At 46.9% G+C, this 21,717-nt stretch overlaps 1 protein-coding gene across 1 annotated transcript; it reads right to left on the bottom strand.

Annotated features, from left to right (window-relative positions):
• Positions 1-12,108: 12,108 nt before the first annotated feature.
• On the bottom strand, positions 12,109-13,415 carry LOC148144017 (uncharacterized). The gene has a single exon (XM_087974552.1). It carries the CDS (start codon positions 13,033-13,035, stop codon positions 12,319-12,321), a length of 717 nt encoding a protein of 238 aa, XP_087830678.1. The 5' UTR covers positions 13,036-13,415; the 3' UTR covers positions 12,109-12,318.
• Positions 13,416-21,717: the final 8,302 nt, after the last annotated feature.

Below are 21,717 nucleotides of genomic sequence, written 5' to 3' on the forward strand. Positions count from 1 at the left end.
GAGACCTTCCAATTTCCTGGTTGGGTAGAATAGCACTAATCAAAATGAATGTCCTATGAGAATGCTTCTGGTGATGCTGCCGAGGACGGCTCTATGTAAATTATATGGCTGGCTGGAATCATAGACGGCCCCTCATTAAGCTGAAGAAGCTACAGCTTCCACAGATAAGGGGAGGATTGGACTTCCCAGACTTTAGGAAATATCAGTTAAGTTCCCTATTAAGTTACATAGCTGATTGGGTCTTGTCTGATCCACAATCAATCTGGTTGGACATCGAGGCCTCTCAAGTAAAATACCCACTTATTAACCTTTTATTTTCAGACAAGAGGAAAATCATTACAGATCACTGTAAAAACCCTATAATACTAAATACAATCAAGGCTTGGAATATAATGCGACAAAATGAGGGCAACTCACATAAAACATCCCCCTATGCACCGATAGTGGGAGCATGGAGATTCCAACCGGGGTTTACAGATGCCACTTTTAAACTCTGGAGATCCAGGGGTATCTCATGTTTAGGGGATCTATTTAAAGATGGGGTCCTGATGTCTTTTGAACAGCTGCGTCAGAAATTCGGATTACCTAATGGAGACCTCTTTCAATACTTTCAAATTCGAGATTATATACAGAAGAAGACTACGTTATTAGATAGTCTTTATAAATCAGATAGAGAATGTAGTGTCCTTCGACCAGTGGGGGTATCTTCCGTCAGTACTATTTATCATTTACTACATGATGAAGTATCAGGAGATATGGATAATCTGCTTAAAACATGGGATCAGGATTTGGGACTAGAAATCTCTATAGAAACATGGAATGATATTTGGGAAAATGCTAGAAGAATTACTATTTGTAACAGAACCCAGGCTATCCAGCTGAAGATACTTCATAGGGCCCATATAGCACCGGTTCGACTGGCAACATTTAAGGCAGGAGCATCTCCAATGTGCCCTAAATGCAAAATAGAGGTGGGCACTCTTATACATTGCCTATGGACCTGTCATAAGATCCGTAGATATTGGACTAAAGTAGCAAGTACCCTGACAGAAATTTTAGGAACGGAAATTAAAGTGGACCCTGTATCTCTCCTTTTGGGCTTTTCGAACTTTCCCTCCCTGGACATGTACTGGAAGAGACTATTTTCTATTCTTTCTTTCTGTGCAAGGAAAAATATTTTGGTGAACTGGGTGGCTGAGGGGCCCCCCTGGACTTTCAAATTGGCACAGATTAATTATGGAATGTATTTCCCTTGACTTCCTCACAAATATGGTGCACCGAAAGACCGAATTATTTTATAAAATATGGCAGCCCTTCTTGAGTTACATAAATACAGATATTTCAGCTTTCCTAACAAGGGCTTTTATTTAATTGAGATTACAAACCTGGCTGGTCCGGGGCCCCTCGGGAGAGGAATCCCGCACGAATACGGGTTTTATTACATCTGATGTTAACACATTCCAAGCATGTAAGAGACTTAAATATACACTCTGGTTAGTTGTAGGTCAGATTAGTAGACAGTTGAGTTTTGTTTCTTTTTCTTTTTTGGGTGTTTTTTCTTTTCTTTCTTGTTAAATTTTGGCTATTGTATATTTGAGTTAATTGTATATCAATGTTTATATCTGAGAGTTTTGTTTATTTTTGTAAACTTGTAAAAATGTTAAATTTCTAATAAAAATATCTATAAAAAAAAAGCTGCTCATTTCTTTCTGCCTCCTGCACTAAGTTTAGAACATAGAACAATACAATGCAGAACAGGCCCTTCGGTCCTTGATGTTGCGCCGACCTGTGAACTATTCTCAGCTCATTCTCTGACACTATCCCAACATCAACCATGTGCTTATCTAAGGATTGTTTAAATCTCCCTAATGTGGCTGAGTTGACTACCTTAGCAGGTATGGCATTCCACACCCTTACCACTCTCTGCATAAAGAACTTGCCTCTGACACCTGTCTTTAATCTATCACCCCTCAATTTGTAGTTATGCCCCCTAATAAAAGCTGACTTCACCATCCTAGGAAAAATTCTTTCACTGTCTACCCTATCTAATCCTCTGATCATCTTATATGCCTCTATCAAATCCCCCCTTAGCCGCCTTCTTTCCAATGAGAACAGACCCAAGTCTCTCAGCCTTTCCTCATAAGACCCACCCTCCAGACCAGGCAACATCCTGGTAAATCTCCTCTGCTCCTTTTCCAATGCTTCCCACATCCTTCCTGAAATATGGGGACCAGAACTATACACAATATTCCAAGTGTGGCTGCACCAGCATTTTGTATAGTTGCAGCATGATATTGCGGTTCCGGAACTCAATCCCTCTACGAATGAAACCTAACACACCGTATGCCTTCTTAACAGCACTATCCACCTGAGTGGCAACTTTCAGGGATCTACGCACATGGACTCCAAGATCACTGCCTTCCTGTTATTCTTCCCAAAGTGAATCACCTTACATTTAGCTGCATTGAACTCCATTTGCCACCTCTCAGCCCAATTCTGCAGTTTATCCAAGTCCCCCTGCAACCTATAACATTCTTCCAAACTGTCCACTACTCCACCGACTTTAGTGTCGTCTGCAAATTTACTAATCCATCCAACTATGCCTGTGTCTAAGTCATTTAAAAAATGACAAACCGCAGTAGTCCGAAAACTGATCCTTGTGGCACACCACTAGTAACCGGACTCCAGGCTGAATATTTTCCATAAACTACCACTCGCTGCCTTCTTTCAGAAAGCTAGTTTGTAATCCAAACTGCTAAATCACCCTCAAACCCATGCCTCTGCATTTTCTCCAATAACCTACCACGTGGAACTTTATCAAAGGCTTTACTGAGGTCCATGTACACCACGTCAACTGCCCTACCCTCATCTCCATGCTTGGTCACCTTCTCAAAGAACTCAATGAGGTTTGTGAGACACGATCTGCCCTTGATGAAACAGTGTTGACTATCTGAAATCAAATTGTTGCTTGCTAGATGATTATAAATTCTTTCTAATATTCCTTTCCAAAAGCTTTCCTTCAACAGAAGTAAGGCTCATTGGTCTATAACTACCTGGGTCATCTCTGCTGCCCTTCTTGAATAAGGGCACAACATTTGCAATCCTCCACTCTGGTACTAAATCTGTAGACAATGACAACTCAAATATCAAAGCCAAAGGCTCTGCTCTCTCCTCCCTAGCTTTCCAGAGAATCCTTGGATAAATCCAATCCGGCCCAGGGTACTTGTCTACTTTCACTCCTTTTCTAGAATTGATAACACCTGTGTGCAACTAACCTTGATCCTTTCGAGTCTAATATCTCGTACATCATTCTTCTCCTCTACAATATTCTCCTTTTCCTGAGTGAAGACCGATGAGAGATATTCATTAACACCTCTCCAATCTCCACAGGGCCCACACTCAACTTCCCACTTCTGTCTTTGATTGGCCCTATTCCTACCCTAATCATCCTTTTATTCCTCACATACCTATAGAAAGCTTTAGGGTTCTCCTTTATGTGTTAAAGACTGCTCATGTCCTCTCTTTGCTGTGAACTCTCTCTTTAAATCCTTCCTAGCTGATCTGTAACTCTCCATCGCCTCATCTGAACCATCTTGCCTCATCAACACATAAACCTCCTTCTTCCTTGTAACAAGAGATGCAATTTCTGTTGTAAACCACAGTTCCCTTACCTTATCACTTCCTGCCTGACAGGGACATACCTATCAAGGACACACAATAACTTTTCCTTAAACCAGCTCCACATTTCAATTGTCCCCATCCCCTGCATTTTGCTACCCTATTCTATGCATCCTAAGTCTTGCCTAATTGCATTATAATTGCCCTTGCCCCATCGATAACTCTTGACCTGTGGCATGTTCCTATCCCTTTAAATTGCTATATGAAACCTAACTGAATTATGGTCACTCTCTCCAAAGTGTTCACCTTCCACTAAATCAAACACCTGGCCTGGTTCATTACCAAGCACCAGATCCAGTGTGACCTCCCTTCTTGTCGACCCTTTGACATACTATGTCAGAAAGGCCTCCTGCACACACTCGACAAAAATTGATCCATACGACGTACTAGAGTGAAAGCATTTCCAGTCAATGTTGGGGAAGTTAAAGTCCCCCATAATGACCACCCTGTTCCTTTCACTCCTACCCAGAATAATTTTGCTAATCCTCTCTTCCACCTCCCTGGAACTCTGCGGAAGCCTATAAAAAAAACTCCAAGCAGTGTGACCTCTCCTCACCGGTTTCTAACCTCAGCCCACATTACCTCAGTAGACGAGTCCTCATCAAAAGTTCTGTCAGCCACCATTATACTATCCTTGACTAACAAGGCCACGCCTCTCCCTCTTTTACCGCCTTGCCTGTTCTTAATGAAAGATCAAAACCCTGGAACCTGCAACATCCATTCCACACCCTGCTCTATCCATGTCTCCAAAATGGCCACAACATCCAAGTCCCAGGTACCTAGCCGTGCTGCAAGCTCACCGACCTTATTGCGGATACTCTGGCGTTGAAGTAGACACACTTCAAACCACTTCGCTGTCTGCCAGCACATTCCTGTGACCCTGAAATCCTGTCCTTGTCCTTCCTACTCTCATCCTCCTGTGCACTACAGCTACACCCCCTATTCCCATCCCCCTGCTGAGCTAGTTTAAACCCACTCGAATAGCTCCAGCAAATTTCCCACACAGGATATTAGTACCCCTCTGGTTAAAGTGAAGACTGTCCTGTTTGTACAAGTCCCACCTTCCCCAGAATGAGCCCCAATTATCCAAAAGCCTGAAACCCTTCCTCCTGCACCATCCTTGCAGCCACGTGTTTAGCTGATATCTCTCCCTATTCCTTGCTATCATGTGGCACGGGTAACAAACCAGAGATAACCACTCTGTTTGTTCTAGCCCTCAGCTTCCACCCTAGCTCCCTGAAATCCTGCCTTACATCCCTACCCCTTTTTTGTTGTGGTTAGCACTGCTGCCTCACAGCGCCAGAGCCCCGGGTTCAATTCCCCACCCACGTCTGCGTGGATATCCTCCCACAGTCCAAAGACGTGCGGGTTAGGGTGAATTGGCCAAGCTAAATTGCCCCATAATGTTATGTGACGGGGAATGCGGAAGATGGACCATCAGGTTCTGAAGCTGCTGCTACTCCTCCCCTGCAAATACAGATAGAGCTTCACCTCAGACTGCAACTTCATTTTTTCATTCTGGGGTTAAATTGTTGACTTGCAGCAACTGAAAAGAAAGAGAGTGAATGCAGGGAGGGGACTGAGTCGGGAAACGTTGGTCCAGGTCTGTGTCTCAATTGGCAAACACACGGCAAATGCAGTTCCACAGTGTGAAGTTTAGATTAGATTACATGACAGTGTGGAAACAGGCCCTTCGGCCCAACAAGTCCACACCGCCCCGCCGAAGCGCAACCCACCCATACCCCTACATTAACCCCTTACCTAACACTACAGTCAATTTAGCATGGCCAATTCACCTGACCTGCACATCTTTGGACTGTGGGAGGAAACCGGAGCACCCGGAGGAAACCAACGCAGACACGGGGAGAACATGCAAACTCCACATACTCAGTCGCCTGAGGCGGGAACTGAACCCGGGCGATTCAATTCCAGGTTATAGCCTCGGTTATTAGATTAGATTACGTTACAGTGTGGAAACAGGCCCTTCAGCCCAACAAGTCCACACCGACCCGCCGAAGCGCAACCCACCCATACCCCTACATTTACCCCTTACCGAACACTACGGGCAATTTAGCATGGCCAATTCACCTGACCTGCACATCTTTGGACTGTGGGAGGAAACCCACTCAGACACGGGGAGAACGTGCAAAATCCACACAGTCAGTCGCCTGAAGCGGGAGTTGAACCCGTGTCTCTGGCGCTGTGAGGCAGCAGTACTAACCACTGTGCCACCGCGCCGCCCAAAAATAACTGCTGAAAGGAGGTGCGTTGTTTAAATGGTGATATATTGGGATGTGAAGAAAGTCAGGACTGCAGATCCTGGAGATGAGAGTCAAAAAGTGTGGCACTGGAAAAGCACAGGAGGTCAGACAGCATCCGAGGAGCAGGAGAATCGACATTTCAGGCACGAGCCCTTCCTCAGGAATGATGTGTGGATGTAAAAAGTGGCATCAGCGTCCTTCCACACCAGTCACTGCCAGTTGTCAGACGGATGCAGCAAGCAATCAGCAAGGCAAGAGGTATATTAGCAAGAGGAATTGATTTCAGAAGTAGGGATGTCTTCCTGCAGTTAGGGGGTCATTGAATATATTCAAGGCTGAGTTCATCTGATTTTAGAACAACCATGAAGTGGATGTTTATGGGGGAAGGCAAGTAAAATGGTTTTAAGACCAGTACAGAACAGTTAGAGTCATACAGCACAGAACAGACCCTTCAGCCCAACTAGCTCTGATCTCCAGCATCTGCAGTCCTCACTTTCTCCCCTAATTAAGTCTTCCCCTCTGGGAAAATAATTCTTCCTATCCACCCCTGTTTACACCCCTCATGGTTTTTAGGCCTCAATCAGAACCCCCCCTCAACCTCCTTATTTCCAATGAAAATAATCCTAATCTACTCAACCTCTCCTCATAGCTAGCGCTCTCCATAACAGGCAACATCCTGGTGAACCTCCTCTGCACTCTCTCCAAAAGTATCCACATCCTTTTGGAAATCTGGCGACCGGAATTGTACGCAGTATTCCAAATGCGGCCGAACCAAAATCTTGTATAACTTTAACATCACCTGCCAGCTCTTTTACTCAATCCGTCCGATGATGGAACGCGTGTTGTAAGCTGCCTTGACCACTCTACTGACATGCGTTGCCACCTTCAGAGAACAATAGACCTGAACACCCAGATCTCTCTGTACATCAATTTCCCCCAGGACCTTTCCATTTACGTATAGCTCGCTCTTGAATTGCATCTTCCAAAATGCATCACCTCGCATTTGTCTGGATTGAACTCCATCTGCCATTTCTCTTCCCAACTCTCCAATCTATATTCTGCTGTATTGTCTGACAGTCCCCTTCACTATCTGATATTCCAACTTGCTAATGAGGCACCCGATACCTTCACCTTTCAACCTCCTGTGCTTCAGTGAAAAAAGTCCCGGCCTACCCACCAATAGGTGCGAAAGCAAACCAAACGCCGCCTTCACTACTTTGTCCACCTGAGACTCCAGCACTCCAAGGTCTCTTTATTCTGCAACACTCCCCTTAACTGTGTCAGTCCTGCCTGGATTGCTTGACAAAAATGCAAACCTCTGATTTCTCTAAATTAAACCCCAACTGACACTCCTCGGTTCATCAGTCGATCCCATAAATTCTAATTTATAGTAAACTCTTTCCTCTTTTATTCCCTGGAAGCTGAAAATCGCCATCCCACACTCACTCCCTCCATTTTCACTTTGGTTATAACGCAAGAATGTAACTGAGAAACTTATCAGCCACGATTGAATGGAATGAGCAGACCTGGTGGCCTAATTTCTGCTCCTATGTCTTGTGGTCTCTTGCTGTCCTGGACACCAAGAGAGAGAATTGGGACCAGCATTGAACCGATCATGACTGGATATGGATCTACCTGCATCTAGGTGGATGGGCTGGGACTTTTTCACTGGCGCATAGGAGGAGGAGATGTGACCTTATCAAGATTTATAAAATCATGAGGGGAGAGATGAGGTGAACAACAGGTGCTCTTCCCCTAGGGTTGGGGTTTCAAGATTAGGGAGCAAATTTTGATAGTAACAGGAGAAAGAGATTTTTAAAAGACTTGAAGGGCACAATTTTTTTATACAGAGTGGTTCACATGCGGACTAAATGTCTAGAGGAAGTGGTGGATGCAGGTACAGTAACGACGTTTAAAAGACATTTGGATAAGTTCATGAATAGGAAAGGTTTGGAGGGATATGGGCCAAACACTGGCAGGTGGGACTGGTTTAGTTTGAGAATATAGTCAGCATGGGCTAGTTGGACTGAAGGGTCTGTTTCTGTGCTACATGGCTCTGTAACTCGGTCCTATACTAGTCTTAAAACCATTTTCTTGCCTTCCCCATAAACATTCACATAAAAATCAGATGAACTCAGCCTTGAATATATTCAATGACCCCCTAACTGCAGGAAGACATCCTCATTTCTGAACTTAATTCCTCTTGCTAATACACCACTTGCCTTGCTCATTGCCTGCTGCAACTGTCTGACAACTGACACAGAAGGACACTGATGCCCCTCTGAACATCCACGCATCATTCCTGATGAAGGGCTCGTGCCCAAAACTTTGACTGTCCTACTGCTCGGATGCTGCTTGACCTGCTGTGCTTTGCCAATTGTGGTCTTCTCTACATCGGGGAAAGCGAGCGTAAACTTGGGAAACGGTTTGCTGAGCATTCCAGCTGGGTCCGCAGAGGCTGAGCAGACTTCCCATTTTAATGCCCCTTCCCACTCCCCTTCTGACATGACTATCTTTGGCTTCCTCCATTACCACAACAAACCAAACCACAAATTGGAGGAACAAAACCTCCATCTTCTGTCTGAGCAGTCAACAGCCCAGAGGACTCAACACTGAGTTCTCCAGACCCACAGCAGTGTGGTTGAGGGCAAACAGCACAAGGATTAAACCAAACAGTGAGGGGTAAACAGCACAAGGATTAAACACACAGTGAGGGGTAAACAGCACAGCCCCAGGAAAAGCAGATGGAAAGTGAGTGTAAAATGTCACTATGACAGGACAGGCCCCACATTCCTTCCCCTCCATCCCTCCCACAACCTGCCTCACCTTTCACCTCCCGGGCCCAGTACCTTCCAGGTGGCCCCATAGTTGACACAGGGGCCGCCCCACGACCAGTAGAACTCCACCACCCAGGCGGCCGACGAGTTCCCAAGCAGGCCCTTAACCCCATCCGCCTCCAGAATGCTCACCGGCTCCTGCCTGCTGTACAGCCGGCCGGTGTGGCCGTGACACAGCAGCTGCGCCAGGAAGGCGGCGGTGCCCAGTGACGGGTGTCTGCCCCGGGCCGCACGGCGCCATTTTCCTAACGGCCGCCCTCCCGCCGCTTCCCCGCTCGAGCGACTTCTCCTCCCAACCGCCTTCGCCCCCGCGTGACGTCTGCACGGGGGGATGGGCGGGGCCGGGGGAGCCTCACCGTCACCAAGCAACAGCCACCTCGCGCTACAACTGCTCATTCACAAAAACAAACTCTCCTGTCTCGCTCTGCAGCTGCAGGGGGGACACTGCCACGTTTCCAGGAGCCCTGTCTACATTGGGAAAGCTCACGGCTCAATTTAAACAGATATTCCCACATCTAACGGAACGGTGTCATATCTAAAGGGGGCAATCTGCATTTTTGAGGGACATGGACATTTTAACGGGCTACTTCTGCAAATAAAGAGGTTTAAATAGACGAGATTACATTTCAAAGGGATGTGGGCACATTCAAAGGGATATCATAATATGTAAAGTGACGCAGTTATATCTAAATGAATCTACATTTCGAAGAGACGTTGCCCTATTTATAAGTAGAGACAATAGGTGTGAATTCTGTCTGTGTCCCAATGTTGAGTCAGACTGACATTTTTCTTAGAAAAGCTCTGCATTTAAATTACATTCTTGAGAAGGTAAGTTATAGATTCGGGTGTAGGTTAGGGAGGATTGGCCGTGCTAAGTTACCCATAGTGACCAGGGATGTACAGGTTAGGGTGGATTGGCCATGGGGAATACGCAGTAAGGGGTTGGGTATGGTTGGGATACTGTTCAGAGGGCCAGAGAGGAATAGATGGGCTGAATGGTCTGCTTCCACATTGTTGGGATTGTATGACCCTCCCCATAAAGGAGCATTTTATCTACATCTATCCTGTCATGCCCCTTTCAGAATTCTACTGGTTTCAGTAAAGGTATGCAGCACAGAAACAGACACTTCGGTCCAATTCGTCCAGGCCGACCAGGATTCCAAACTAAACCAGTCCCACTTGCCTGCATTTGGCCCATATCCCACTAAACCTTTGTATTCATCTACCCATCCAAATGCTGTTTAAACGTTGTAAATGTACCGGCAACTACCACATCGTCAGTAAGTTCATTCCACATACAAAGCCACCCTCTTTCAAAATGTTGCCCCTCCGGTTCCTTTTAAATCTCTCTCCTCACCTTAAGTAATATGCCCCCAAGTTTTGAGTTCGCCGACGCTAAGCAAGAGCCCTTTGCTATTCAGCTTACCTCCACTCCTCATTTTATCAATCTCAATGATGTCAACCCCTCACTTCCTCTCCTCCAGTGAATAAAGTCCCAGCCTCTCCTTATAACTCAAACCCTCCAGTCCTGGCAACGTCCGGTAAATCTTTACCAAACCCTCTGTGATAAGAATACTTCCGATTACAGGGCCATCAGAACTGTACACAGTACTCTGAAAGTGGCCTCACCAACATCCTGTACAACCTCAACATGATGTCCCAACCCCTGTACTCAATGGTGTGAAAATGAATGCTATGCTGCTAAATGCCTTCTTAACTACCCTGTCTACCTGTGATGCAACTTCTAACGAACTATGTACCTGAACACCACTCCCCCATGTCTGTCTGTTCTATAACATGACCCAGGGCCCTACCATTATCTGCACAAGTCCTGCCCTTTCTTGTTTTAGCAAAATGCAACCCCTTGCTTGTATTAATACCTCTCTCACAAATGCTCCCCCTCAGACACACACACACACACCCCCAATACTCTCTCAGGCTTATACTCCATCACACTCACACTTTACCAAGCATGTACACACTCTCACGCACAAACTCACATGCACCCACACACAATTCTATGGGGTAAATTTGTATTGGCAGAATTATATTTGCAGATGTATTCAATTTTGCTCAAAAAGCACACAATTTCCAGGCAGTCAATCCATGTAATAATTTATGAATTTGGAAATAGAACCAGTCTGACTCAAGATTGGAATACTGTCAGACTCAATTCTCAGGAAGAAAGTGAGGACTGCAGATGCTGGAGATCAGAGCTGAAAAGGGGTTGCTGGAAAAGCGCAGCAGGTCAGGCAGCATCCAAGTAGCAGTAGAATCGACGTTTCGGGCATGAGCCCTTCTTCAGCCCTTTCCTGAAGAAGGGCTCATTCCCGAAACATCGATTCTCCTGCTCCTTGGATGCTGCCTGACCTGCTGTGCTTTTCCAGCAACACATTTTCAGACTCAATTCTCACACCTTTAAATGCATTGTCTGAGCTGAGATGTCATCTTTTTTATAAAACCTTAAGTCATCTCAAGAATGTGACTTAAAAGATGTTCTGGCAGTTACACATTCATGAACCAATACCTGCACCCATTCTAAGAGATGAAAGACTTGACAGCAATCTAGGCTTGTTCAATATATTCCATCAGTTGCATGATACTGAACTTTTGATATACATTCTGTGTCTTACAATGCTGCTCCACAGCTACCCGATGAAGGAGCAGCACTCAGAAAGCTAGTGCTTCCAAATAAACCTGTTGGACAACAACCTGGTATTGGGTGATTTCTTTTTAACTTTATCAACCCAGACTAATACCGACACCTCCACATCATTTCTAGTGAACACAGCCCAAATGTCCTGGTGCTGTCAGTAAACTTTACAATGCTGATGAAACAACGCAGTACCTGAAAGATTTACAATTTCTCACGATACTAGCTTCTCATTCACTGTTCCATCTGATACATGACATTGGAAACTCAGTGCAGGAGGCTGAAACGAAGGAGCAGCTTTAAACTAAAAACCTCTTGGAGCTCAAAGCTTTCAATGAGAGTCTGAGCCCGGCGGTAAGTTCATGTAACCTTTATTGTGACTCAACTTAGTTACATCTTCAGATTCCCCCCCCTGCAAAAAGGCATAGACAAAGTAACTGCTTTTTAAACAGCTCAAGATCAAAGCCCACACACACCCCACTGTCTTTACTATTGGGCAGCACCAGGTTGTAATTGGATCCTTGTTACAGCCGTAATCCGGAGGAAGTATTGCCTCACTCAGCAATTTCAACCCATACCCTGTATCCTGGTAAGTTTCTCCCTGCTCATTTGCCAGTGGGGAGAGGGCAGTGTAGAGTCAACCAGACTGCTGTGGGTCTGGAGTCATGTGTAGGCCGGACCGAGTGAAGGATGCAGATGGAACGACTGAATGAATACTCTCCCACAATGGCGGTTCCCTTTCCTAACAAGGGAGAGAGTGAATCAGATGGGGGCTTTCTCCCCCGCACCACCCACTCCCTCTGCCATCTGTCGTGGTGGGATTCAAACCCGGGAGTCCCCGGAACCGGATCGATAGTCCAATCGATAATGGCACTTGACCGTCACTCCTTCAATCCCCCTGCGATGGCACGTGAACTCGCTGGTGCTTCCGCAGGTGGGAGGAGCGGGCGAAGCCCTTCCCGCACTGAGAGCAGGTGAACGGCCTCTCCCCGGTGTGGATCAGCTGGTGCCTCAGCAGGGTGAAAGATGTGCTGAAGGCCTTCCCACACTCGGGGCAGCTGAAGGGCCTCTCCCCCGTGTGGACCCGCTGGAGGGCCAACAGGGTGAAAGATGTGCTGAAGGCCTTCCCGCACTCGGGGCAGCTGAAGGGCCTCTCCCCCGTGTGGACCCGCTCATGGCTCCGCAGGTGGGAGGAGCAGATGAAGCCCTTCCCGCACTGAGAGCAGGTTAATGGCCTCTCCCTCGTGTGGATGCGCTGGTGGATCAGCTGGGTGGAGGAAGCGCTGAAGGCCTTCCCGCACTCAGGGCAGGTGAACGGCCTCTCCCCCGTGTGGACCCGCCGGTGGGTCAACAGGGCAGAGAAAAACATGAAGGCCTTCCCACAATCTGGGCAGCTGAAGGGCCTTTCTCCTGTGTGGTCCCGCTGGTGGGCCAGCAGGTGGGAGTAATGTCTGAAGGCCTTCCCGCAGTCGGTGCAGGGGAATGGCCTCTCCCCGGTGTGACTACGCCGAGGAGTCTCCAGGGCAGACGGGAAACGGAAGCCTTTCCCACAGTTGCCACACTTCCACGGTTTCTCCACGGGGCGGGATTCCTCAGGTTTCTCCATGGATGAAGCTTCAGCCACACACAATCGAACTTCCAGCCCCTTCCTGTCGTGAATTCCTCTTTCCAGGTCGTATAGCTGCTACACGCTCCACGCACAGTGCGCTGCAACAGTGGGGTCTCTCGTCCAGTCCAAGTGATGCTGAAAACATACTCACTCAGTCAAGAACCAAAAAGCTTTGATCCCTCTCAGAGAAATCAGTCGAAAATCGTTACGGTCCTGGTGGACTGAGTGACTGTCAGACATTGACGGCGAAGTGAGGATCGCAAATGCTGGAGAGTCAGTCGAAAAATGTGGCACTGGAAAAGCACAGGGATGTCAGACAGCATCCGAGGAGCAGGAGGGTCAATGTTTTGGGCATAAGCCCTTCATCTGTTGATTGAGAAACTTCCGCCATCAGATCTTCAAATACGCTGTAAAAAGAGATTACAAAAGCCATCACTGTCAGTGCAGGGTAGAAATTCTGAACAAGCAATTCTACTTTCTGTGGAATATTCTTTTCTTTTATTATTCCACAAAATTGAAAGCACCATCCCACTCTCTCTCCCCCTCTGTTCTCACTCAGCTCTAATTAATTCCCCTGCAGGCGCTGATTCAGGATCTTACAGGGGCAGAAAAAGCAAAAACATCAAGACTGACATCTCTCTGAATTTTGGATACAACCACCTGAAAGTTAATATCTTTCACAACACTGGGATCCTGCTGAGAGTGAGCAGCCCTGATTTTGGGAAGCAAATACAATGTGTGTCAATTCGGGATGAAGCTGCCACGCAGCTTCTTGAGGAATAACCAGACACAAAATGGTTAACATCCTCAGGAAGGGGAAGCAAAATGAGACATCAAGGTCTTAACACTGACACCAGAGAGAAATTGAATATACTGACATGGCAAACATTAGTGGAAAGCCAGAGGTATACAGTACAGAAACAGACCCTTCGATCCAACTCGTCTGTAATGACCAGATATCGTAAATCAATCTGGAACCGTTTGCTCACACGTGGCCCATAGCTGGGGTCACCCCACCCCCCTGTCCTGAGACCTTGATGCCTCCAAGCTGACCTTCAAAGGTTCGGTTTTTCCCTCCATTCTTTCCTGGTTGTCTTTTGTAAGTTTTGAAAACTTTCCCAATCCTCTGAGTATAGGATTTGGGAAGTTGTGTTGTCGCAGTACAGGACATTGGTTAGGCCACATTTGGAACATTGAGCACAATTCTGGTTTCCTTCCTATCAGTAAGATATTGTGAAACTTGAAAGGGCTCAGAAACATTTACAAGGATATTGCCAGGGTTGGAGGATTTGAGCAAAAGGGAGGCTAGGGCTGTTTTCCCTGGAGCGTTGGAGGCTAAGGGGTGACCTTATAGAGGTTTATAAAATCATGAAGGGCATGGATAGGATAAATAGGCAAAATCTTTTCCCTGCGGTGGGGGGAAGGGGAGGTCCAGAACAAGAGGGCATAGGTTTAAGGTGAGGGGGGAAAGAAACAAAAAAGAGATCTGAGGGGCAACCTTTTCACACAGAGGGTAGTAAATGTATAGAATGAGCTGCAGGAGGAAAGGTGGAGCTGGTACAATTGCAACATTTAAAAGGCATCTGGATGGGTATATGAATGGGAAGAGTTTGGAGGGATATGGGCTAGGTGCTGGCAGATGGGACTAGATTGCGATGGGATATCTGGTCGGCATGGACAAGTTGGACCGAAGGGTCTGTTTCTGTGCTGTATGACTCTGGAACTGTTCTGTACTGGTCTTAAAATCATGTTCTTGCCTTCCCCCACAAACAATCACTTCTTTGTTGTTCAAAAATCAGATGAACTCAGCCTTGAATATATTCAATGACTCCCTAACTGCAGGAAGGCATCCCCACTTCTGAACTCAATTCCTCTTGCTCATATACCACTTGCCTTGCTGATTGCTTGCTGCACCTGTCTGACAACTGGCAGTGACTGGTGTAGGAGGACGCTGGGGCTCCTTTGTCCATCCACACATCGTTCCTGATGAAGGGCTCGTGACCAAAAAGCCAACTGTCCTGCTCCTCAGATGCTGCCTCACCTACCGTGCTCTTCCAGTACCACATTTTTTGACCCTGATCTCCAGCATCTGCAGTTCTCACTTTCTCCACATCCAATTACATCTCCATTTAAACAATGCACTTCCTTTCTACTTTTTTTTTCCCCACAGCAAAGGCTATAACTTCATATTGTGGTACTGCATTTGCCATGTGTTTGCCAGTTGTGGTCTTCTCTATATCGGGGAGAGCGAGTGCAAACTTGGGGAATGGTTCACTGAGCATCATATCTGGGTCCACAGAGCCGACCAGAGTTCCCAGTCACCACCCATTTCAATTCCCCTTCCCACCCCCTTTCTGACATTACTTTCTGTGGCCTCCTCTATTGCCACAACGAATCAAACCGCAAACTGGAGGGACAACACCTCATCTTAATAGAGAAGGAAGTAAGCAATAAATAATAGACCCCTACAGGGTGCTGAGGAAAAAAGGGACCTTACTGTCCAAGTTCAGAGATCCCCAAAGGTATCAGTACAAGTCAAACGGGGAATGAGGAAGGCAGCTGGATGGGTATGTGAATAGGTGGGGTTTAAAGGGATATGGGCCAAGTGCTGATAAATAAGATAGATTAATTTCAGATATCTAGTCAGCATGGACGAGATGGACTGTTTCTGTGCTGTACAGCTCTATGGCCATCCACTTCATTTTGAAATGTTTGCACTACCACTTGGAACATCCTGTTAGGGTTCAGAGAGTGCCAGGTCCTGACATCTCCTTCCTCATGTCTCCTATGTATTTTAAATCAAAAATACAATTTTTATGTTCCTGTGTTAGTACTTTAAATACACAGACACATACAATATAATCAGAGTTTCTACTCGGTAGAGACAGTGATGATTTATTTCAACTTGCTAACAGGGTATCAGAAGGGGAGGATCTGCAGGCAGAAATCTTGGAAGAAATTCCATAACAAGATCTGACAGGGTCACTCAATATCATTGGGGGGTTGAATCTGGAAAGAGAAATCCATTCGACCTGCTTCAAAGAGGAACTACCAGTGAACTGAGCTTTAACTGGTTACACAGAATGAGTGTATGTGTCCCAGTGAACTGACAATGGGAAGGAACTTTAACCAGTTACACAGACAGAGGGGCTGGGGCATTTATTTTACCCCTGGAGCATCAGAGCCTGAGGGGTGACCGTAGAGAGGTTTATAAAATCATGAGGGGCATAGATAGGGCAAATAGCCTAGGTCTTTTCCCCCCAGGATGGGGGAGTCGAAAACTAGAAGGCATAGGTTTAACGTGAGAAGGGAAAGATTTGAAAGGGACCGAAGGGACAACTTTTCATGCAGAGGGTTGTGCATGTATGGAATCAACTGCCAGAGGAAGTGGTGGAGGTGGGCACAATTGCAATGTTTAAGAGGCATTTGGTTGGGTATATGAATAGGAAGGGTTTGGAGGGATATGGCCTGGGTGCTGCCAGTGGGCATTAGATTGGATTGGAATATCTGGTCGGCATGGATGAGTTGGACCGAAGGGTCTGTTTCTGTGCTGGTTCTGGCTATGCTAATCCCTGTGGCCTTATTCCAGATGCGATCCATATCTGCAGGCAAGACACGACTGACTCCAACTGAGAGTCTCTCTGGTCACCGCCTCCGTACCCTTGGAACGATTCGGCTCCCTTCTCAGTCCACGTCCACCACATGACCAAAGCAATGATTGGTTATGTTCTTGCTCTAACTAATGTTATGCGTGCCTTTCACTCCCAGGAGCGTGCGGCCTACAGCAATGATCCCTCCCTTTCAGCCTTGTCACGGGTAGAGCCTGGTTTGTTGGTGCTCATCAAGAACTGGACTGGCAAAGGTCTCCAACCTTGTTGGGATTGCCCCTTCCAGCTTTTACCTCCCACCCCTACGGCGGTCCCAGTCACTGGGCGCTCAGCTTGGGTCCAACTGCACCGTTGTAAATTGATTGACCGCACCAATCAAAAGTGGGGAAGAGGAGGAGAGAATCCTGGAATCCCAACAAAAGGAGTGGACCCTGTCCAGTTGGGTTTTTGAATTTTGCTGTTGTTCTAATGTTAATCTTATTACAGATACTTGAACTAAGAGGAGGGACATGTGGGGGATCGCCTATCTCCTCACCTTTCTGATCACATACAACATCCTGATGGGGAAAGCCACTAAGTATGGATGCGACCAGGAATGATCAGAGATTATCCACCACCCATGCTGAGGAGATGTCGTCCAGTGCACCGGACCAGACGCCTTTGACGTGTGGAATGTGATGAAGATTGATTATTGCAATGGACCCTTACATCAGAAAGACCAGATGGTCCATCTGGACAGTAGAAATCAGTGGGAGTTATCATGTTTTTTTTAATTTTACCTGCAGACGCAAGCCTAGTGAGGATAAAAATGATCAACTCAGGAACACCATCCCTTTTTGCAGGTCGGGCCAACTTGAGAAAAGGGAAGTCTGATAGGGGAAACTCCTCAATCCACAAACAACTTATTTATACAGGCGCACAGAACGCTCTTCACCACAGAGGCAGTAGTATGTTACTCCTCTCTATCAGGAGGTGACTTACTTGACCCATCCCCAGTCTCCCATTCCATTCTATTCATCAGACTTCCTCCTGCCGACGTTGTGAAGAGAAATATCACTTTCCAATACCTCCGGTCTGTGTACACAAACAGCTGGTGTAACACTGGCTGGGGTACAGCAGGCTTTATGCGGCACATGGACCTGGAACGGAACCCTTCCCTTGCGCATTTATAGGCCTTTTCTCTTTTCAGAATCTGATACTGTCACCAAGACCATGTACAATAGAGCTAAGCGAGAGCCCAATGTGAACAGCATTCTGAGGACCATTGTCTCCCATACAGTGCGAGTGCTCGAGTCACTTGGCCCATTTTTTTTTTTTTTACAGAGCTCAAGCAACCCCTCTTGCAAAACGTCGACCCTTTCCTCCTGTCGACCTGACCAGACCCCCTGCTGTAACATTTCAGTAACCTATTTTGACAAACTCTCCGTAATATACACCAAACCAGACTATTATTTCTTCAGCTAAGGTAAAGCTACCAATTTCCTTGTCCTGGATGGCAAAGATGTCCCTCATAAGGTCACTGTTGGAGCCCTTGTTCCCACAACAGTACCTTGTCCTGGCCAGTGGACAAGTCGATGAAACCTACATCTGAGGAGGATGCAGAGGTCAGTCTCAGCCAACCTTGCTCCAACTGGAAGGATTCCAAAGAGTATGATCTCCAGGACAAACCAAGAGAGAGGCTTTAAGGTCTGAGTTCTCAAAGGATTCCCTGGGCCACCTCAAATCTCCACTTTAACATGGGAGGTAGGACAAAATGGCTTCTGCTTGGCTAACTCGGTGGGACTGAGTCAGGCAGATACTCACGACTCAGAACAAACAAGATACCACAGACTGATGTCAATCCAGTGAAAAAAACTGCAAATGTGAACCTAACCATCAATCGCAGAAGTAACGGTTTAATCCTAACCGCCAGACAGGACAAATACAATTCCAAGAACAGGTTGTCTTCAAGAAATTATGATAGATTAGATTATATTCCCTACAGTTTGGAAACAGGCCCTTCGGCCCAACCAGTCCACACTGACCCTCCAAAGAGTAACCCAGCCAGAACCATTTTCCCTCTGACTAATGCACCTAACACTATGGGCAATTTAGCATGGCCAATCCACCTGACCTGCACATCTTTGGACTCTGGGAGGAAACCGGATCACCCGGAGGAAACCCACGCAGACACGGGGAAAATGTGCAAACTCCACACAGACGGTCACCCAAGGCTGGAATCGAACCTGGGACCCTGGGGCTGTGAGGCAGTAGTGCTAACCATTGAGCACCGTGCCGCCCTCGGCTAAGTCAAAAATGCATGAGGACCTTGCGGGATCTGATTGGTTGTTACTATGTGATCATGCTCAATGTCTGACTCTAAACAATGTACATAAGTTCTATACAAACTGTAAAAGTTGGCGGATTCTTTTAGCACTCTGGGAGTACTCATCGGTGGCCCAGTGGTTAGCACTGCTGCCTCACAGCACCAGGTGTCCCAGGTTCGATTCCAGCCTCCGGAGGTTGGCTGTGTGGAGTTTGCACATTCTCCCCATGTCTGCATGGATTTCCTCCAGGTGCTCTGGTTTCCTCCCACAATCCAAAGATGTGCAGGTTTGGTGAATTGGCCATGCTAAATTGCCCATAATGTTAGGTGCATTAGTTAGAGGGAGATGGGTCTGGGTGAGCTACTCTTCAGAGGGTCGGTGTGGACTGGTTGGGCCGATGGGCCTGTTTCCACACTGTTGGAATCTAAACCTTCTGGGCTGATCAGACTCTACTGACCCGGCTGCATCAAAGAATAAACTATTGCTTGCATGATTGACAAAAGAGTCATTTCCAGGTGTGTTTATTGACCAATCCCAGAAATCCGAAGATCCGGACAGCAGTCCAGATCATCAGAACGACCAGATAGGAAACGGTTAATGTCTCCAGAATGCGGGGAGCAAAATAAGACACCAAGGCGTTAACACCAACACCAGGGAGAAACTGAACATATAGACGTGACAAACATTTGTGGCAAGCCAGAATCACAAATGTACAGCACAGAAACAGTCCCTTCAGTCCATGCTGACCAGATATCCTAAATCAATCTAGTCCCATTTGCCAGCACTTGGCCCATGTCCCTCTAAATGTTTCCCAACATATACCCATCCAGATACCTTTTAAAGGTTGTAATTGTACCAGCAGTCACCACTTCCTCTGGCAGCCCATTCTTTACACACACCACCCTCTGTGTATAGGAGTTGCCCCTGAGGTTTCTTTTAAATCTCAGCCTCACCCTAAACTATGACCAATCCCAGATCAAAGATCTTGTCTATTTACCCTCGCCATGCCCCACATTGTTTTATACAAGGTTGTAGGGTCTCCCCTGTGGGATATAGGTAAAGCAGTGTTACTTCTGCAACCATAATTGCTTCTGCAAGGTAAATGAACTAACGCCAGGGTATAATTGTTTCAGCCAAGAGTGGAGTTAACAAGAATGAAAGCAATGTGAAGGAAATATATAATTGCTTTTGTATTAGCTAAAATGTGCATACATGAAATGTGCCTGCAAACAATGGTAGATGTTACAGACAAACAGATAAAGGTGCTGTGAGGGAAGGGGGTGTAGGTTAAGCTAGATATGCTCGTAAAGCTATAACCATCTGTTTCCTGCTTCTGCAAAAACAAAAAAAAACACAATCAAGGAGGTCAGAAGGCTCAGTGTCGGCGAAAAATGGGAGGAAATGTTGCTTTCGCAAACACAGAAGCAGCTTGCAATGAAAGAGGATATACGCTAACACTTTGTTCACGCACAAGGCCGGATAAGGCAAGAAATAGACAAGAGTAATGGGCGCCACCGGGAAAGAATGGAGGGACAAACCGATCTTTTGCGGGTCAGCTTGGAACATCAGGGCAGGGGGGAATGGGAATGAGGGAAAGAAGCTGAATGTGCTGGAGGAAGAACAGAGGATGCAAAACCGGCTTGAAGCTGAAATGAGGAATATTGCATGTGCTGTACTTGTACCTGTTGCAGTTACTGGTGGGAATCGGGTGCATTTTAAACATCAAAACAGAAAAGATATCCAGCCCTCCCCCTTCCCAATCTCTATCCTTCAGTCCCTCCTTACCCGGGTAACTAAGACACATACCTGAGTTTGCGGAGTCTGCTCCCTCCCTGCATTCACTCCAGTTGCTACAAGTGACCAATTTCCCCTCCTCCCATCTCTGTCTCCCTCCCGGGATGAAGAATCGTCCTGAGGGCGGGAGGTTCACTTTGAAACGGACAGGGCCACTTCCGCGTTGTGACGTCAATAAAGGACCGAGGAGCGGGACGAAACCAACAGCGGGACGCCGCACTGCGCATGCGCTGCACCTGCAGCAGACGGGGAGGAGAACACAGTTTCGAAAAAACCCTCCCTTCAGAGAATCCCCACAGTGTGGAAGCAGGCCACTCGGCCTCACCGACCCTCCCAAGGGTCACCCACCCACACCCATTCCCCTGTCCCCATTGCTCTTCATTTATCCCTGAGTCATGCACCTTGCCTGCATATTTTGCCTAATTTAGCATGGGTAAAAACAATGACTGCAGATGCTGGAAACCAGATTTTTGGATTAGTGGTGCTGGAAGAGCACAGCAGTTCAGGCAGCATCCCAGGAGCAGCAAAATCGACGTTTCGGGCAAAAGCCCAACATCAGGAATAAAGCATAGCCAATCCACCCTCACCTGTACATCCCTAGGCACCATGGGTAATTTAGCACGGCCAATCCACCCTAACCTGCACATCCCTGGGCACGATGGGTATTTCAGCATGGCCAATCCACCCTAACCTGCACATCCCTGGGCACTATGGGTAATTTAGCATGGCCAATCCACTTTAGATTAGAGTGGTACTGGAAAAGCACAGCAGTTCAGGCAGCATCCGAGGAGCAGGAAAATCGACGCTTCGCACAAAAGCCCTTCATCAGGAATAGAGGCAGGTTGCCTGCAGGGTAGTGAGATAACTGAGAGGGGGTGGGGTGGGGGTGGGGAGAAAATAGCATAGAGTACAATGGGTAAATGGGGATGGGGTTGGAGGGGATAGGTCAGGGAAGAGGGTGGTGGAAGGTA

Source organism: Chiloscyllium plagiosum, unplaced genomic scaffold, assembly GCF_037043375.1.
Source record: "Chiloscyllium plagiosum isolate Xiang-an unplaced genomic scaffold, Cpla_swu_hap1 HiC_scaffold_27, whole genome shotgun sequence".
Taxonomy (NCBI): Eukaryota; Metazoa; Chordata; class Chondrichthyes; order Orectolobiformes; family Hemiscylliidae; genus Chiloscyllium; species Chiloscyllium plagiosum.

Bases quoted from the DNA above. Each gene is read 5' to 3' on its own strand.
- LOC148144017 (XM_087974552.1), bottom strand. From the start codon at position 13,035: ATGGAGAAACCTGAGGAATCCCGCCCCGTGGAGAAACCGTGGAAGTGT.